This window comes from Urocitellus parryii, chromosome 6 (assembly GCF_045843805.1).
Source record: "Urocitellus parryii isolate mUroPar1 chromosome 6, mUroPar1.hap1, whole genome shotgun sequence".
NCBI lineage: Eukaryota > Metazoa > Chordata > Mammalia > Rodentia > Sciuridae > Urocitellus > Urocitellus parryii.
The window spans coordinates 96,684,099-96,704,141 of record NC_135536.1 but is presented as its reverse complement, the minus strand read 5'-3'; the positions used below and the strand labels follow the sequence as shown (position 1 = coordinate 96,704,141).

The following is a 20,043-nucleotide window of genomic DNA, read 5'->3' as shown; positions in this document are numbered from 1 at the left end:
TAATTAAATCTCTTCAACATGCTCATTATCATAATATCCAAATGTTTTTTATTCCCTAAAACAGTTCAACCTGGGCCTCTTTAAATACAGCATTTAAAAATGAATTTTTATTTTTCCTGTATTTCCAAGAGCAAAATGGCTAACAATTATAAGATATTTAATGTCTCTTTGCTATTTTTAAATATTCTTAAAAGTTTGATTTTAAAATGCAAACTTATATGTCTTTAAAAATTTTAGGTGATATTAAGCATTTTAGTTCCACCTGCCATATTAATGCTAGAATATAAAACCAAGGCTGAAATGTCCCATATTCCACAATCTCAAGATGCTCATCAGATGACAATGGAAGATAGTGAAAACAACTTTCAAAACATAACAGAAGAGATCCCTATGGTAAGGAAGGAAAAAAAATTGAAGTAATATAAGTTTGTTGTGAATAAATGTACAATAATTTTTTTTTTAATTTTAGGAAGTATTTAAAGAAGTAAGAATTTTGGACAGTAATGAAGGAAAGAGTGAAATGGAGATGCATATAAAATCAAAAAAGCTTCCAATCACACGAAAATTTTATGCCTTTTATCATGCACCAATTGTAAAGTTCTGGTTTAATACGGTATGTTTTTAAATAGTATTTACATGAATCTATCTATCCTTCCTTCCTTCCTTCCTTCCTTCTTCCCTCCCTCCCTCCCTCCCTTTCTTCCTTCCCAGGGGAGAACATGATATTGTATTTTGGGGTTTTTTTTGTTTATTTGTTTGTTTTATATTTATTTTTTAGTTATAGGTGGACACAATATCTTTATTTTTATGTGGTGCTGAGGATGAAACCCAGTGCCTCCTGCATGGTAGGCAAGTGCTCTACCTCTGAGCCACAATCCTAGCTCTGTTTTGTTTGTTTTTTTAATTTTTAATTTTTTAAATTTATTTTTAGTTGTAGTTGGATACAATACCTTTATTTTATTTATTTTTATGTCGTGCTGAGGATCGAACCCAGCGCCTCGTACATGTTAGGTGAGCACTCTATTGCTAAGCCACAATCCCAGCCCAGACATGATGTTTTAAGAAGATATGTTTTAGGGAATCTTTGGTCTGGAATCCCATAGTAACCTTGATTTAACTTATATCATTGGAAAGTATTTCCGATTTAAAGAACAATACATTTAATTTAGATTATCCCAATTGCCAGCATCTGGAATGATAAACACTAACAAATTTTAATTCTAATTGGAAATAAAAATATACTAAACACGTATGTGTTGTCACCATTGGTTGTATAAGTGGGTAATAAATACAGATCATCTAGTGAAACTGATAGTAAAATATTAACCAAAAAACTGATACAATTCCTTGTGCTCTAGGATTTATAGATAATACACAAAAGTTTAGAAATGACCCTGCTTGCTGTGTTAATCAATGATGATAAAGAGTAATCCAGATCATTGATATGGTTTTATTTATCAGTTATTTATTTCTTTAATTATGTGCTTAGTTACCTGTACACTTGGCTTTTCTCTTGTTTCATGGAAAAATGGATTTTACTAATAGTTTATAGAGCATATGTCCTTAGCAGTGTGGCTCAACTGTTGAAGCACAGTAGCTTATTCATTTTTTGGTTTTCTAATTAGGGGAAGAGCAAATGAGTTCTGGAAACTTCTAGTTGGTCTTCTTGCTGATATCTCTTTCTAGGGATGGACACATCTAAAGAAACACATGAAATTAGCCCCTACTTTAAAAAAAAAAAAGTTCTTTTTTTTTAAATTTTTTTAAAATTATGGATCTTTATTTTATTTATTTATATACGGTGCTGAGAATTGTACCGTTGCCTCACACATGCTAGTCAAGCACTCTACCACTGAGCTGCTACCCCAGCCCCAGCCCCTGCTTTTAACCAGCGTCTGAGTCTGAATAAATAAGTTTACACTCTCCTTCCTAGGAAAACTTTTTTTTAAATTTTCTTCTTTTCATCAATTATCAGACACTTGCCAAAGTCTACAAATGCCTTTGTGCTAAGATGAATATTTGAGAACTTGTTCTTTCAACCATTGCTTTTTTTATTGACACCCATACCTTCTAACTCGAGACTAATTTACTATATTTTTTCCTTCTCAATGTGAAAATGTTTTGTTCTTCCCTCCTAGACACTGGTAATACAAATCTCATTTATCTAATCCCTGAATTCTTTCCCCAGAATGTAAGTTTTTTAACATTTGTATTCATGTGAATGGCTACTTAAAAACAGAGAATCTAGGTGACCAAATAAATTTCTCCTTTTTTTTTTTTGTATTGCATTTTATTTCCCTAGGCTGCCTTAGCTCAAATAATTATTTTTATATACATGAAACTGTCCATAATGTTTTATTTTGTAATCAATTTTATTCATATAACTTTTGTTTCTTTTTTATTAGTTGGCATACTTAGGATTTCTGATGCTTTATACATTTGTAGTTCTTGTACAAATGGAACGGTTACCTTCAGTTCAAGAATGGATTGTTATTGCTTATATTTTTACCTATGCCATTGAGAAAGTCCGTGAGGTATGTCTTTAGTTTTTCCTACTGGTAGCTTACTAAGTGCATGGAAGATTTTTTGTTTTGTTTGAGATGTGCGTGTGTGTATGTGTGTGTTAATTCAGTGGGAGATAACATTATAGAAGTATAGAACATGTTTATTTTTACTGTTCTGAAAATAATGGCAAAAAAAAATAGAAATCAGTGAATATGCTGTTCACTTTGTCACATTACAAATACAATGATATGTCTCTGAAACTTAGCATAGTTTTTTTTGTTTTTTTCCTCAATATTTATATTTATGCTATTACTCTCAAAAGGTATCACATATATTTATATATCCAATTAAGTAGGTAAATTATAAATAGATTTTCATTTTGCTGTTTTCTTATACTACCCTCTAAAGTATATGTATTTCCCACCAAATCATTATTTAGATTTATATCCAGTTGTCAGTTAAATTAAACCTGTCTAGGTTAAATTATAATTTTCTAACATCCTGATTTTGAAAAAATGTTTTTCCTTAAATAAATTTGTACACTTTCAGTTTAAACTCAAAGCTACATAAATGTTTTATAACACTTGCATCAGTACTTTTGAATTATTTCATGACTCTTGTTATACATTTAGAGAACACATGAAATTGCAAAAGTAATAAGAAGGTATAGTACTTCCCATTTAAATATAGAAATTTATCTTATTAAATAACATGCATTTTTAAATGCTGTGGCTCATATGTTTATAAAAATCTTTTCAGTGTGTTTGAAGAAATTAAGTTGTTGAATGATAAAAAAAAATATGTATTTGTTAAAGAGGTCTACAAGGATTCATGAGATGACAATAATCTGGTTGCCTCCAGTGACTACAGTAATTAATTGACTAAGAGAGATGAACAAGAGACTTTTCAGTATTTAGAAATTCACTTCATTTTGAAGTTGTGAATGTAATACCATTCCTCTCAAAAGTTTTTTTTTAATTCTAATGTTCATTATATTCATATAATGAGCAGTATGTTTTGGATAATTTAGATAAATACAGCTACTTAAACCATTGAATTATTTAATTTCTATGAATAAGGCATCTTTGGAAGATACTACCGGTATATCTCAAGTAGGACTTTAATATGATATAAAACAACTTTTCCAAAACATTGCACATTCCATCCAGGTCTAGAGAACTTTGTTATAATTTAAGATTTTTAGCCTCTTAATTGGATGACCTTGGTTGAGCAGGTCATTTATTTATAAGACATATTATCTCTTACCAGCTTACTATTTTGGTATTTAAGTACATTATTAAATGCCAAGATAACAGATTAAAAGCACTTTGAAACATTAAAGTATGACTAAAATTCCTTTGTGGTGTTATAATTCAGTGCAGTATATGTTTGAATATGAAGAAATTCATTAAACTTTTTTGTTCTTGTTGAACCTTTAGATCTTTATGTCTGAAGCTGGGAAAATAAGCCAGAAGATTAAAGTGTGGTTTAGTGATTATTTCAATATCAGTGATACAATTGCCATAATTTCTTTCTTCATTGGATTTGGACTAAGATTTGGAGCCAAATGGAACTTTGAGAATGCATATGATAATCATGTTTTTGTGGCTGGAAGATTAATATACTGTCTTAATATAATATTTTGGTATGTGCGTTTGCTAGATTTTCTCGCTGTAAATCAACAAGCAGGACCTTATGTAATGATGATTGGAAAAATGGTAAGTTGATATACATCTGCTAATACTCCTGGGTTTTATTATTTCTTAAAAGTTATAAAAATGTGTGTTATAAAATAGTTTCATTTGAACCAGTGAATGAATTGCCTCATACTTCCTCCAGATCTATCATTCCTTAAGGATATTTTATTAACCTTTGAAAAAATATTCAGTAAAATAAGGTTAGGGGCTGGGTTGTGGCTCAGTGGTAGAGCGCTCACCTAGCACATGCGAGGCCCTGGGTTTGATTCTCAGCACCACGTCAAAATAAATAAATAAAATAAAGGTATTGTGTACATCTACAACTAAGAAAAAGAAAACATTAAAAAATAAATAAATAATAAAATATGGTTAGAAAAAACATACTTTGTGTTTCCTTGAAATGCTTTGTAACTTAAATATTTCTTCCTAGGAATATTTGGCATGACAATGAAGAATATGAACTCATAACTTTAATTTGTATATTTCTTTTTATCTTTACTGCTACTATTTTATATCAAACCACATCATCAGGCACCTTCAGTAGTCTAGTGATCTGTTTCCTCACAACCAGTTTGGCTTGTCTTTGATCCACATCATAACTAGAATGATTATTTAAAAATGCAAATTTGTATATGTCACTTCCTCATCTTGAAGAATTTTAATGGGTTTACATTGCTCCAAGAGATCAGTGTACTTAATTTAAAATCCTCTTTCTATATCTCCCTTTCCACCCCTCCCTCTCTTCCTTTTCCCCACCCTCCCCTTTTTTAATTTTGTTATTAATGTAATTTTGTTAATAATGATAGACACATGAAATTATAAGAAATAGAATCTTTTATACCCTTTATCTTGTTTCCTCCAAGGGTAACATCTTCCTTGCTTTACTATTAAATCTTAGATTTTTTTAAAAGAATATTTTATTTTTATGTGGTGCTGATAATAGAGCATGACAGGCAAGCACACTACCACTAGAGCCACATTCCCAGCGCCTAAACCTTAGATATTCTTGATCTCATATCTGTACTTTAGTCACATCAGCTTTTTAAAACGTTCTTTTTAAGCCAGGCAGGATGTTGTAGGCCTAGAGTCACAGCTACTTGGGCATCTGGCTTGGGAGTCTCTCTAAGTCCAGGAGTTCAAGACCAGCTTGGGCAATATACCAAGACCCTGTATCAAAAAAAAATTTTTTTTTCCTCTTCTTTCTTTTAACACAGCCCCTGTAGAATAGCATAATTCATGTTCTTCTTTCTACCTGGAACTACACTGTCCTCTACATTCATACCCTTAGTTTTGTCTTTATTTTGTTGTTTTTTACAAACCTGAGTTTATCCTTCATATCTCTGCTCCAACACCATATTTTTCAGGGAAGGGATTTTTGGTTCCTCCTAGCTCGATCAAGTTTATTTGCTTTATATCCTTCTGGGACACATGTTCTTTCCTTTCATAATATTTTTGTCTGTGTCTGTATTTTAAACTACATTCTTACTAAATTATTTATCTTTTTCTTTAGAAGACTAGACTAAACTCCTTATGGTAGGAATCATGTCTGGCTTTGATCATTTTTATTTCTCTAGTACTTATTATAGTACCTTTACATACTATGCTCTCCTTAATAAGTATTTGTTGATTGGATGAATAAAGTAATTACAAGTAGGAAGAAATTACATAAAAATTACTGAACATTAACTGGTTGCAGCAGTACATTTGTAATCCCATCTACTTAAGATATTGAGGCAGCAAAATCTCATGTTTGAGGCCAGGCTGGACAACTTGGTGAGATTCTGTCTCTCAAGAATGAAAAGGGCTGGGGATGTGGGGATGTGGACTCAGTGGTGGAGCACCCAAGGTTCAGTCCCCAGTGCTGATTGAAATGCATACATACACACACACATGACCAATCACTATTTTGATAGTTTTGTTAAGATTTTTTTCTCTTATTTTTATGTTCTTAGCAGCAGATTATAAATTTTATAAATTTCCAGTTATTAACCAAGTATCTTTTTATTGTTTATTATTTCTCACTGTATAAGACAATGTAGCAAGCATCAAGATTGCCCCCAGGCTTTCTGAAACCACATTTCTCTATTTTATTTTACCAATCCTGTAATTATTTTTTATAATTTTGTAATTAACTTGAGGAGCCTGTAGTATATAAAATATTTCAAGAAATTATGAGATTTTTACCTAACAACATAGTTTATTGATTAAATTCATGAATTCAAAACGTGGGGATTCATGGAAAAAGATCATTCTGTTGAGAATTTTCTTAAAGTAATGGGATATGAGTTGTTTGAAAGCATAAGATGTAAATAAAAAGGTAGTCTGGCTATAGTTTCTTTTATAATAAAGAGTAGCTAGTTGGCAGTCAGTTGAATAGACAATGTTTAGCCTGGATTTTATAGGACATTGAAAATTGGGTAATCTGAACTTTTTAGAAAGTAACTGTATTCCTAAGTAAATAGTAGCAATTAGCGATAGTAATTAGATTATCATTTTACATCATTCTTTGAATTACTATGAAAACATAAAAATTCATGTTGTGACTTAACCACATTTATTTTGCAATGATTTAATAGATGATAACTCAGGCTCATTTTCAATTTTGTTGAAATTAAAGTGTTACACACTATCCTACTTGTGAAAGTATTTGTTGTCCAGACATTGGTATCACTTATTTTTTCAGCATCCATACTAATTATTCAGTTTTGGGGGTTTTTGACTCCTAGACAAAGGAGGGTAGGGTTCAGAATAGGTGGGAAATAATGCCATACTATTGAAAATGAGCCTAAGATTCTTACCAAAGGCAGAATGGAAAAGAGACTCTGTACCTCCATTGTAAGAGTGGAAAAGCTTTAGGAAAGGATTCTTAGGGAAATTGACTCCCTAAATCTACCCATGTTTATACTTTTTAAAAAATCTTTTTGGACCCTAGAAATGGGCAGTCTCTAGTTTGAACCAGTGATACAGTTCATTTTAGAGATAAAGATGGTCACGACTTTCTTAGCTTCACATTTTCTTTTGTTTTTGTTTTCTTTGAGGTACTGGGGATTGAATCCAAGCCCTCATACTTTATCAGGCAGATGGTCCAACAGTGAGCCAAATTCCTAGCCCTCTTTTTTTTTTTAAAGTCTCCTTGATGTTAAGGTTTATGTAGTGATAAGATTTGCTTTAATGTAGTTATTAGGAATAAAAAGAAATTGCAGAAATTATATTTCTCAATTAGAGTTTAGAAATACATTTTTAAATGAAATTTTTTATTGTATTTAAATTCCCTTGTATTTTAACAGCTTTTTTTTTTTTTTAAACAGGTAGCCAATATGTTCTACATTGTAGTGATTATGGCTCTTGTATTACTTAGTTTTGGTGTTCCTAGAAAGGCAATACTTTATCCTCATGAAGCACCATCTTGGACTCTTGCTAAAGATATAGTTTTTCATCCATACTGGATGATTTTTGGTGAAGTTTACGCATATGAAATTGATGGTAAGAATTTATTTGTTTTGGTTAATTTGTTTTAAATCAATATTATATCAGTTATATTGCCTATTTTTCAAAGTCAGATTTATAACCTAAGCCCCACACAATACATTACTTAATCCTGGGGGAAAAAGTAATTGAAAAGGGTTTTAATCCTTTTTAGCTACAAGCAGTGGAAATCTGGCCTAAATTGTTGTACAAAGTGAGACTAGTTAATTATGAGCTCACAGGACAGAAAGTTCAGAGGTGGAATGATTTTTAGGATTGGTTATCATACAGATTTCCCTTAGCAGTGTAAGACTGTCACAGCAACAGAAAGACATTGTTAATCCTTGACTGTTTTTAGAGGGAAACAATTCCTTTTATAGAAATTCCCTTTGAACCTTTGTTTTCATCTTGTTAGCTCAACTTGACTTCAGCCTTTCCATCTCTAAAAGGGTTACTAGCAAGTGGGGTGGGAGTACAATGATTAGTTTAGACCAATCAGGATGGATTGAATATTGAAGAGCCGGCTCAATGGTAAATGATAAAAATAATATCATTTGGAAACCTTGAAGAGCTTAGAGCATGTTGTTATATAGGGGATGACAATTTTCAGGATTCTGTCAAATTTGTGAGTATTGTCCCTAGGTAAGGCAAATATATGAATTAACCTCTACCTATTCAACCCATTCTTAATTAAAAGATTGTCTGTTGCAGTTTTGTTACCATTCATATTTGACTCCTATGATTATAAATAATGACCTAGATAATTTGCGAACATAGATGTTACCATTGGTTTTTAGGGGTACTCTTCTGCTGACCTCCACATTTGAGTTGTAATCCTTATTAGTTTTCTCTTATTTCCTTCTCTTACTCTTTCTCTTCCTTCTTCTGTCACTCTTCCTTTGCCTCATACCTGTGTTGCTTCTTTTCCACCTATTTATGGGTGATTAGGTCAGGGGCTTCCCAGAAAGATTGTAATTAGGTTTGTGGATGGTTAAATCAAAGATTGTGGTCAATAGTCATTCTCAGATAGTTATAATAGTAACTTTTACTAATCTGGTAAAATTTTGAGTTTAATGGCTACCTGTTTGGTTCAGTTTAAGGCATTTGTTGTCTGCTATTTTTCTAATGATGTTATCTCTAGTTGGGCAGTTGTTAATAAAGCATTGGGTATGGTTTTTGGTTTCCTGCATCTCTTTCTTGTGTATTTGCTTCCCCATACTAACCTGAATGGAATGGAAGTTGATTTATAAAACTGTTTAAAAGTAAAAGGACTTTATCACAATTTTCCTCTAAAATCATTTAAAGGAATAATACAGCCATTATGAGAATCTCAATGATTAAGACACTGAAAAGACAATTACTAATTTTAGTTAATTAATAATTTACTTAAGTAATACTAATTTAAATAGCAAATATGAATTGCTAAGTGTACTATAAGTATTTGCATAGGAATTGTCACTAATTCATGATTATTTAATTCTACTCTTTACCCTCCTAAATTAATTTATGGTATTCCTTGTGACTCTCTGATGGGTATTAACACTATTACCTCCCATGTTTGTATTTAGCTATGTTCTGATTTCTGAAACATTTGTAGGTGAGGATAATGACAAGCCGTGAATTAAAATCTAGTCACTATGTATTTAAAAAGCACTTTAGCAACTTTTTCATTCCTCTTTTTGGGATTGTAAATTGAAGTCAATAATTCTTGTTTTCATAAATTTACATGCTTTGTTGTGAGTCTACCATACTTTTAAGATTCCAATATTTTCCTTATAATAATGTTATACCGTGACTCAGTCCAAAACTTTTATCCTCCTTAATGATTCTAAGGCCAAACCCTTCCTTGAAAGTAGACATAATATCTAAACATACTTCCTTATCTGGAAGAGTGGTAGAACAGAGTGTGTCCACACCCCTCACAAAATCCTCTATATTGGAATGCTTTTAAGTTGGAGTTTCTATGGTTGCCTCTCCAGAGTCCTTTGCTAGAATCTGTGAGACAGGTTTATATGTAATCAAAACTTATTTTAAGTGAAGTAAAAAGATTAAACACTGATTAATAGCAATTACTGGCAGATAACTATATTTAAAATTCTTTTTTTTTTTTCTTCATAAAGTGTGTGCAAATGATTCCACTATCACAGAAATCTGTGGCCCTGGAACATGGTTGACTCCATTTCTTCAAGCAGTCTACCTCTTTGTACAGTATATCATTATGGTGAATCTTCTTATTGCATTTTTCAAGTAAGAATTTTATTCAATTGCATATTATTATGATATCATTTGATGATATGCCATTCTACTCATTTTGAAGGAAATATATAGAATTTAAAATCTAAAAATTTTATCAGCTTAAAGTACTCAAATCATGGAAAAATTACATATAAGAAGTCATGCTTTTCCAAATCAAATAAGTTCTAAATTTTAGATTTTATTATTTTTTTGCCTTTTTTGTGGGGGGGTACCAGGGTTTGAACCCAGGGGTGCTTAACCTCTGAGCCACACCCCCAACCCTATTTTGTATTTTATTTAGAGACAGGGTCTCACTGAGTTGCTTAGGGCCTAAGTTACTGAGGCTGGCTTTGAACTTGCAATCCTCCTGCCTCAGCCTCCCAAGTCGCTGGGATTATAGGCATGTGCCACTGCACCTAAGTAGATTTTATTATCTTTTAATGTACAGTTCTTTTATAAATTTGATCCTCATTTGGAATTTTTCCTATGTTACCAAGGAATGCATATTCAATGTAGAAAGCAGAAAGGCAAATATAAAATTGTCAATAATTCTACTCTTTTGGGGGGGTTGGGGGACAGGTACTGGGATTGAACTCGGGGACTCCACCACTAAGCCACATTCCCAGCCCTATTTTGTATTTTATTTAGAGACAGGGTCTCACTGAGTTGCTTAGCTCCTCACCATTGCTGAAGCTAGCTTTGTATTGCAAGCCACTGGGTTACAGGCTTGCACCACCATGCCTGGCTAATTCCACTCTTAATATTTAGGGGTACATCTATTTTAAGTGAATGTATAAACCATGTTTTCTTTTAAAAAATAATCTTGTTATTTTGTGGTGACACATGGCCTATAATCTTAGCTACTTGGAACACTGAGGCAGGAGGATCATGAGTTTGAGGCCAACCTTGGCAATTCAGTTAGAGTCCCATCTAAGAAAGAAAAAAAATTATTATATTTTCTATGCTATTTTTAAGTAAGAAAAACATGAACATTATCCAAATTGATGAATATTTCTCTCCAATTTTTGGGGGGAGGGGGTTGAGTGGGTGGGTACTGGGGATTGAAATCAAAAGTGCTTTACTACTAAGCTACATCCTCAGTCCTATTTATTTTTTTTTATATCAAGACAGGGTCTTGCTAAGTTGCTGAGGCTGGTTTCAAACTTGGAATCTTTCTGCCTCAGCCCCTGAGGAATTGCTGAGATTACAGGCATGTGCCACTGTGCACATCCAATCTATTTTTAATGACTGCTTGATTCTCCATGATACAAATTATAATACTTTAAGCCAATATATTATTTTGCTCAATTAGATTGTACTTTTTTGGTCTTAAACACCACATTGCGATTTGAACAATACCCAAGTATTTCTTTAAAGTGTTATTCTAAAAGTAGAACTGTTCAGTATGTGGATTTTTTTTTAGTTGTTTTTTTTTTTTTCTCCCCATTTAAGTCAAAATATAGTGTATCCTTCAACTTCTTGCCAACTCTGGGTATTATTATTTTTTAATGGTTGCCTTTTAAAAATTTTTTTTCTTTTGGTTGTAGATGGACTCAATACCTTTATTTTATTTATTTATTTTTATGTGGTGCTGAGGATTGAACCCAGTGCCTCACATGTGCTAGGCAAGCGTTCTGCCACTGAGCCTCAACCGTAGCACAATGGTTGCCAATTTGATAGCACGTAAAAGGATCTTTTTTTTTTTGGTACCAGGGATTGAACCCAGGAGTGCTTAACCACAGAGCCACATTCCCAATCCTTTTTATTTATTTTGAGACAGGACTCACCAAGTTGCTGAAGCTAGCTTTGAACTTGAATTGCTCCTGCCTCAGCCTCTCGTCACTGGGATTACGGGCATGTGCTACTGTACCCAGCAATTTTTCATTTACTTTTTAGTCTTGTTTATTGAAGGGTACTTGTCCTTACTTAGTCCAGAATTATAATAAAATTTTTAGTATTTAAAACTTTTTTAGATAAGGTTAACTAAGTTTATTTTTAATCTTTGTTATTCTAGCAATGTGTATTTACAAGTGAAGGCAATTTCCAATATTGTATGGAAGTATCAGCGTTATCATTTTATTATGGCTTATCATGAGAAACCAGTTTTGCCTCCTCCACTTATCATTCTTAGCCATGTAGTTTCTCTGTTTTGCTGTGTATGTAAAAGAAGAAAGAAAGATAAGACTTCTGATGGACCAAGTAAGTAAAATAAACTAAGGCAAATGTTTTTTTCATGTAATAACACCTTGAAGACTAAGTAATGATTTTACTCAATACAATGTAATATTTAACATTATTAGTTAAATGTTATTGTGAAGGCTTTTGTTAAATGTGCCTGACCAAAGGAATTTTTAGGTGCAATTTGATGATCTATAAAAGGAGGTTTAGTATTAAACTCCTCTTTGGTGATGACATCTCAGTTTGTTTTTATTAAAATGGGGGTTATGGGGCTGGGGATGTGGCTCAAGGGGTAGCGTGCTCGCCTAGCATGCGTGCGGCCCGGGTTCGATCCTCAGCACCACATACAAAGATGTTGTGTCCGCCAAAAACTAAAAAATAAATAAATAAATGAATAAATATTTAAAAATAAAATAAAATGGGGGTTATGTAGATTATGACACTTTAGCTCTTCTAAACCATTTTTTACTGCTCTGGAAACAATGACAATTATCTAAACTACCTGAAATTGATCAGTGTCAAATTGTGCTTAAAATTTTACATTGGCTTTCTATTCCACTAGCTGAGTTCTGAAATTACTCTGACTGGGTATGTGAGGAAGATTAAGAGAGGGGGATTAGTGTTGGAAAGGAGAATTAGAAGAGAATAACTTACCTGAAACCATTTTACTTATATCACACCATGAAGGAGGAAAAAAGAAAGACACTTGGCTAGTGCTGCAGAAACACAGCACTAAAAAGAGAAAAAAGTCGCACAATAATTTATAAGACTTAGGAGCTAAAGTTTGAAAACCTAGTAGCCCTTCATTGATTTGTTTTTGTCTTTCCTCCCTTAGAACTTTTCTTAACAGAGGAAGATCAAAAGAAACTTCATGACTTTGAAGAGCAGTGTGTTGAGATGTATTTTAATGAAAAAGATGACAAATTCCATTCTGGAAGTGAAGAGAGAATCCGTGTCACTTTTGAAAGGTTCAGAAGTTGTTTAATTATAATTGATTATATGTTTAATTATAATTGATTATATTAGTTATGTATCTTATACCTAGTCATTGTTTAATTTATTTTGTCAAGCAAATAGGTTTTTATTATATATTGGAAAGACAGTTCAGTTCTTTACTTCTAGTACTTTATATAATTCAGTCAATCCCTTGTTTTTCAATGGTGCTGGGCATCCAGCCCAGGGTCTCAGACATGCTAGGCAAGAGCTCTACCTCTTGAGCTACATTCCTAGCCTTCTTGTAATTTTTTTACTATAGTTTCAGGATTAATGCTCTTTTCTACTCTGGAGAGAAAAGTAAAACTATCTTCACTATTTTTAAAGCCTTTCTTTCTTTTGATTGGCCTTGCTATATTCTGGAAGCATATGATGTTTTTGTAGTTACAGTAATGGTAATTCTTTGGATATGTAGCTGTATATCTATATTTAGGAGAGTAAATTGGAAAAAAAAAAAAGCACTTCTAGAAACCTTGTGTTTTATTATAGCAGCATTAGCATTGGATTCTTCTTAAACATAAAGAATGCCTTGTATAAATAAATAGCCAGACTTTGTTTTCATAACTTACCTCATTTGTTATAAAACAATGCATTTAAAATTTCTTTGTATTGTCATTTATTTGAGACTACAAAGAGAATTTCTTCATTTATTTTTAATATTCATAAAAGGCCTGTTTCTCCCCTACAGAGTGGAGCAGATGTGCATTCAGATTAAAGAAGTTGGAGATCGAGTCAACTACATAAAACGATCATTACAGTCATTAGATTCTCAGATTGGACATTTGCAAGATCTTTCAGCCCTGACAGTTGATACATTAAAAACACTCACTGCCCAGAAAGCTTCAGAAGCTAGCAAAGTTCACAACGAGATCACACGAGAATTGAGTATATCCAAACATTTGGCTCAGAACCTTATTGATGATGGTCCTGTAAGACCTTCTGTATGGAAAAAGCACAGTGTTGTAAATACACTTAGTTCCTCTCTTCCTCAAGGTGATCTTGAAAGTAATAATCCTTTTCTTTGTAATATTTTCATGAAAGATGAAAAAGATCCCCAATGTAACATGTTTGGTCAAGATTTACCTGTAATACCCCAGAGAAAAGAATTCAATTTTCCAGAGGCTGGTTCCTCTTGTGGTGCCTTATTCCCAAGTGCTGTTTCTCCTCCAGAACTGCGACAGAGACGACATGCGGTAGAAATTTTAAAACTATTTAATAAAAGTCAAAAATTAGGCAGTTCACCTAATAGCACACCACGCCTGTCATCCCCACCAACCAAATTCTCTGTTAGTACACCGTCCCAGCCAAGTTGCAAAAGCCACTTGGAAACTGTAACCAAAGATCAAGAAAGTATTTGCTTTAAAGCTGCAGAAGGAGATAGTATAGAATTTGGAGCATTTGTAGGTAAGTTTGAAATGAAAATAATTAGCTAGTTAATAAAAATATTGTAGGACAAGTGGACTGTTTTTTGTGTAGTTCTAAACATTTTAAAGGAATTAGAAGTGGGGGAAATAAGTTGATTTGGGCTTTAAGAGTTATATTGTTGGGGATGGGGCTGTAGCTCAGTGGTAAAGCACTTGCTTTGCATGTGTGAGACACTGGGTTCAATCCTCAGCACCACATAAAAATAAATAAAGATACTATGCGTTCATCTACAACTCAATAAATTTTAAAAAAGAGTTATATTGTCATATATTTCTTTAGTAAAATTTACTATAGTAGCAATGTACACAAAAATTATTTGGCCTCTTTAAAATTTGAATATATCTTTAATTGAATTTGGTCAATTGTTGGAAGAACCTGAGTGATTTATATATGTAAGGTACATAGGGAACAATAGGAAGGTACAGGGAAGTTGTAAACAATAGGCAAAAAGAACAGTATAAATAGGATGATTTTTATTTTTATTCAAACCAGGACAGTTTTTAATTTTTTTATTTGTAGTTGGACACAATCTTTTTATTTATTTTTATGTGGTTCTGAGGATTGAACCCAGGGCCTCGCACGTGCTAGGCAACAACTCTACTGCTGAGCCACAACCCCAGTTCCCCCAGGACAGTTTTTATAGTGAAAGGTACATTGCTAATTATTACGTTATATTGACTGGGAAACCAGGAGTCTACTTGTGAAACCAAGACAATCATAGCTTGGTTAACAATGGGACACATTAGGCATTTTAATCATGTGAAAATCAAGAGTGTACTTACACAAACCTAGATACACAGTAAACACATGATATATAAGGTCATTGATGACATAAAATGATATTCTATTTTACAATAAACTTTATAAATAGAAGGAATATACCATAATGATACAAAGTTATTATCAAGTATTATGTATTATATATAATCATGTTGTTAAGCTTTTATACAATTGGCAGCTTAGTAAGTTTGTTTACTACCCCAACTGTGAGTTATAGGACATCACTTAGGCAATAGTCATTTTTTAGCTCCATTGTAATCTTATGGGACTAATCTTATGTAATCTTATGCAGTCTATCACTGACTAAAACTTTGTGGTGATATGGGGAGAAATTTTTTTTTTTTAATATTTATTTTTTAGTTTTCGGCAGACACAACATCTTTGTTTGTATGTGGTGCTGAGGATCGAACCCAGGCCGCACGCATGCCAGGCGAGCACGCTACCGCTTGAGCCACATCCCAGCCCCTGGGAGAAATCTTAAAAATGTTAATAAAAATATAAAATTAGACAGTTTAAGCATGCCACATCTTTCTTCCCCCCCCCAACCAAATATATGTCTTGTGTTTATGATCTATCTTATAAATCTAGAAATGAGAGCACTTAAAAAAGGAAAGAGTCACTCTTACACCTATGATAGATTAAATAGGATAAGAAGAGAGAAAAATATTTTATTTTTGCATTGATAAAACATAATGACCTTGGTGAAAACTGTTTCAATAAAGAAGTGATACAGGAAAAGCCAAATTAAAGTGCAAATGGAGGAGAGAATAAAAAGGGAATGATTGTGGGAGACTTTGATTTTTGTGTTTATCATATTTTGTTTTTAATGTTAAGGGAGATTTAATCATCTTTAAATGCTGGCAGTGTGCCATTTGGAAGGGAATGAGTGAGTAGAGAATGCTTTATAGACCTAGCCGAGTTCCTATAATTTGGGAGAATATGGTGTTTTAAAGTATTTAACAGAGAATTTTTAGTAAATAATTTGGGTTGTTTGGAGTATAACCAGAATGTTCCAAGGTATGAATAATGCCCTTTATTTTTCCATCAGGTGGTTTCCTACCATTGTCTTCAATACTTCTTGTAGCCTTCCCTGCATAGAAATTTACCTAGTCATGAAATATGTGTAATGATTGTGTAAGGAATGTGTAATAAACCATTGTAAAATATAGAAAGTCCAGCCTGACAGGTTATCTAGGTACTCAGCACATTAGTACTATGTACTAGTACTGCTAGGCCATGTGGAGTTTGCTGTGGGTTATAGATACATAACTTTTCCTACATAGAATTTATCCCAATCTATTAAAACAAAATTTTTTTTTCCAGTGCTGGGAATGAAACCCAGGGTCCTAAAAAACATTTTGTCCTGTTTGATAATGTATTACCAGTGGGGGCTACGTATAATTAGTTTTTATATTTTATTATTCATAGTAAGAATTATTGTTTCCCCCTTTTCTTTTAAATTTCAAGCTATTTACTCACATCAACATGTTGGGTTCTGTTTGAAGAACTTTTGCTATTAATATAAACTGAATTACAAGTCTTCATCAGCTTCTTGGCAAATATTTCATTTGCCTTTATAGACTTTAGACAATGTCATTTACTTAATAAGGAAGAACAAAAATTTTTTATTGTGATTTTTTTTTTTTCTGTTAAAGGGCACAGAGATAGCATGGACTTACAGAGGTTTAAAGAAACATCAAACAAAATAAAAGAACTATTATCTGTAAGTACATACTTGTAAGAGCATGATTTATTTTTATTTCACAATTTTGATACTTAGTTCAAAGTAGAATTAAACATTTTTTTCAGTAAATACATAGTTTTAGCAGAGACCACCAACATGATAATCCTACATATTTGAAACTATACACAATTTGAAAGAAAGTAGAAGCAGTTGAGGAACATGAAAAAAAATGTACAAATAGCTTGCATTTTTTATTAGCTAAAATTAAAACAAAAAACCACCCATTTAGCATTTTTCTCAAAAATTTTTCCTGGCCCCAAAGTTTATTTGCAACATGATCCTGGCTCAAGGAAAACCATAGCCTAGAGGTATATGTAATGTACAAAGGCTAGATTTTCAGTAAATATTTGTTTTTAAGTTTTGAAATGTATAGAACAATTGGAAAAAAAAGAAAAAAGAGGAGGGTATATTTTCTGCCTGAAATTAGTTTTTTTATTTCTTAATATTGCCTTCACAAATTACTTGTAACACTGAAGGGCAATAATGTAGCTAAGCTGGGCATAGTGGCACCCACCTATAATTCCAGCAGCTTAGGAGATTGAGGCAGGAGTTCAAAGAGTTGATGTGCAACTCAGTGAGACCCTGTCTCTAAATAAAATACAAATAGGGTTGGGGATGTGCTCAGTGGTCATGTCCCTGCCCTCCCCCCCCCAGTAATAATAATAATAATGTATATATACCAAGATATTTTAAAAGACCTAGAAAAGTATTATGCTTCCTAGTCCCTTAAGGAACTCACATTGTAGAAATGATTAGGTGACAAATACAATTACAAATAATGTATTTTTCCCTGCTGGGGATATAGTTCAGTTGGTAGAGTGCTTGCCTTGCATGCATAAAGTCCTGGGTTCAATCCCCAGCACTACACAAAAAATTTTTTTTTTTTTCCTAAAGCTATCCCCAGAAAATCATAACCTAGAATTTCTATAGGTAATTCTTCCTTATATAATCCAAACTTAATTGTGTAATTGTCAGAACATATTACCTTACATATAAAAAGGTAGACTTAAATGCACTTTGATATTTATACTAACATTTGTATTTTTAATTACATATATTCTGATTAAAATATTGAATGTAATGTCTACTAACTAGATATTGTTAACTTGGAATTTAGTTGGTGATTATATGCAAATTGAGATGTAATAATTATGGGTTGTTTTTCTTTCTGTATTTGCCTTTATGCTTGAAAATAGTTATATAGTTTTCTTGCCCAAATAGGAACAGCAGAACGATGTTGAAAACACGATTCTGGAGTATTCTGAGATGCCTAAATATCAGGTAATGTTTCATTAGTGTACATGGGAGTCAGAAAATTAGATATAGGATGTAGGTATGGTTTCAGTGGACTTAACCATAAAACCATAATTTGCAGTGTTTTCTAATCATTTTAATTCTATGGCATTTTTTTAAAGGTCTAAATTTTCTATTATGTGTAATTATTTAGGAGGAAAGAGCTGAGTAAATGGATTAAGTGCATGTAGCTACCCTTAGCAAACACATGATGAAAAGAGAAAGAAATGAGAAAAGATAAGAAGTAGAACAGATAAGTCTCTATCAAAGTTAGTTTATTTATAATATGGAATTATTTAAATAATATCTTCTTTTTCCTATATGCCAGTTATTATTGTATTACCACACTCTGGTGGCATCATTTTGCTGTTGCAAAGCAATTGATACACATAGAACAAAAAGTTAAAGAACACCTCTTAATGGAAAAGAGTGAAACAACAGGTTTCCCAACAGGTTTTATCTTTTAAATGTAAAATAGAGGAGTATACTAAAAAAGTCTCATGTGGACAGGTTTCTTGGAAAAAGCAAGAAGAAAGTATAAGGTCCTGTAAGTTAGTAGAAAGATGGTAGCTACTGAAATGTTTTAAATTAAACAATTTTGAGTAATTTTCTAAAACTATAAGAGAATAATGAACTCACCTCTTGATGGTCAGTCTTGATCATTTGTGGATTTCTGATGAAAACTACAGACCCTTTTCCTAGAAAAAGCACAGATACATACTTTTTCTATTAAAGTAGGATTTTACAGTTGCCTTGAAAACCTATGCATTAGTTTCAGGTTAGGATTCCTTTTCATAGATTGTTCTGGAAACTGATATGTCATTGTATCCAAGAGTATATCAGAGAAAGTGTTTAAAACAGATAAAGCAAACAAGAAATAGCTTGAACTGATTCCAGGAGAAACAGCTCAAATCAGAAAGGAAATTAGAGTCTGTATTGTAACCATAGAAAGTAATTCAGCACTTTTTATCTTGTTTTAAAGGTTGCCTAGTATTGTTGTAGTTGAGAAAACAAAATAGTATGCAAGTGTGAGATCTTCCCCAAATTGTTCAATGTGATTTATGAGTTCATCTGGGGGGAAAAGTGATTTAAAAAAAGAAAGAGAATTAGCTGTTAGATACTGAAATATTTTGCAGCTAGCATGGTTAAAACATGAACACTTAACAAAACATTTTATCTCACCTAGAAATAACCCTTCAAAAAACTAAAATTAATAAGGAATGTTGTCTTAGAAATTGATGAGGAGAGAAAGACTTTGGACAGTTGGATGGAAATTCAGGAAAGTTGCTTATGTTCTCATATAACATCATAAGGTTGGGTGAATTTTTAGAGTTAAATGTAAAGTTTCAAAGCTTAGAAAAATTTTAAGGAAATAGGAATATTTTTTAAGTCAGTAAAGCAAACAGGATTTTCTAAATGTATAAATAATAGAAAATAGTAAGGGACATTGTAAAGACATTTAAAGATCTTATCTGGGGGCTGGGGTTCTGGCTCAGTGGTGGAGCACCTACCTCGCACATGTGAGGCACTGGGTTCGATCGTCAACACCACATAAAAATAAACAAAAATAAAGATATTTCATCCATCTATAACTAAAAAAATTTTTTAAAAGTCCTTATCTGTATAAGTCAGAACAAATTTGAAGAAAATTTAAAGTTTGATAAAAAATGAGAAGATAAATCCTTTGGTATATATGGCTTATACAAGTATACTTTATTCAGTAACAAA

General features: G+C 32.3%; 1 protein-coding gene across 2 annotated transcripts in view; it reads left to right on the top strand.

Annotated features, from left to right (window-relative positions):
* Window positions 1-20,043, top strand: part of Trpm7 (transient receptor potential cation channel subfamily M member 7) — a 103,054-nt gene that overhangs the window by 55,788 nt on the left and 27,223 nt on the right. For both annotated transcript variants that reach the window (XM_026393471.2, XM_026393458.2), the window contains exons 18-28: window positions 238-393; window positions 470-613; window positions 2,406-2,534; window positions 3,945-4,223; window positions 7,511-7,685; window positions 9,788-9,914; window positions 11,917-12,101; window positions 12,916-13,048; window positions 13,762-14,477; window positions 16,934-17,001; window positions 18,244-18,303. In XM_026393471.2, coding sequence (XP_026249256.2) covers window positions 238-393; window positions 470-613; window positions 2,406-2,534; window positions 3,945-4,223; window positions 7,511-7,685; window positions 9,788-9,914; window positions 11,917-12,101; window positions 12,916-13,048; window positions 13,762-14,477; window positions 16,934-17,001; window positions 18,244-18,303 — 2,172 coding nt within the window. The remainder of the gene's footprint in view (window positions 1-237; window positions 394-469; window positions 614-2,405; window positions 2,535-3,944; window positions 4,224-7,510; window positions 7,686-9,787; window positions 9,915-11,916; window positions 12,102-12,915; window positions 13,049-13,761; window positions 14,478-16,933; window positions 17,002-18,243; window positions 18,304-20,043) is intronic.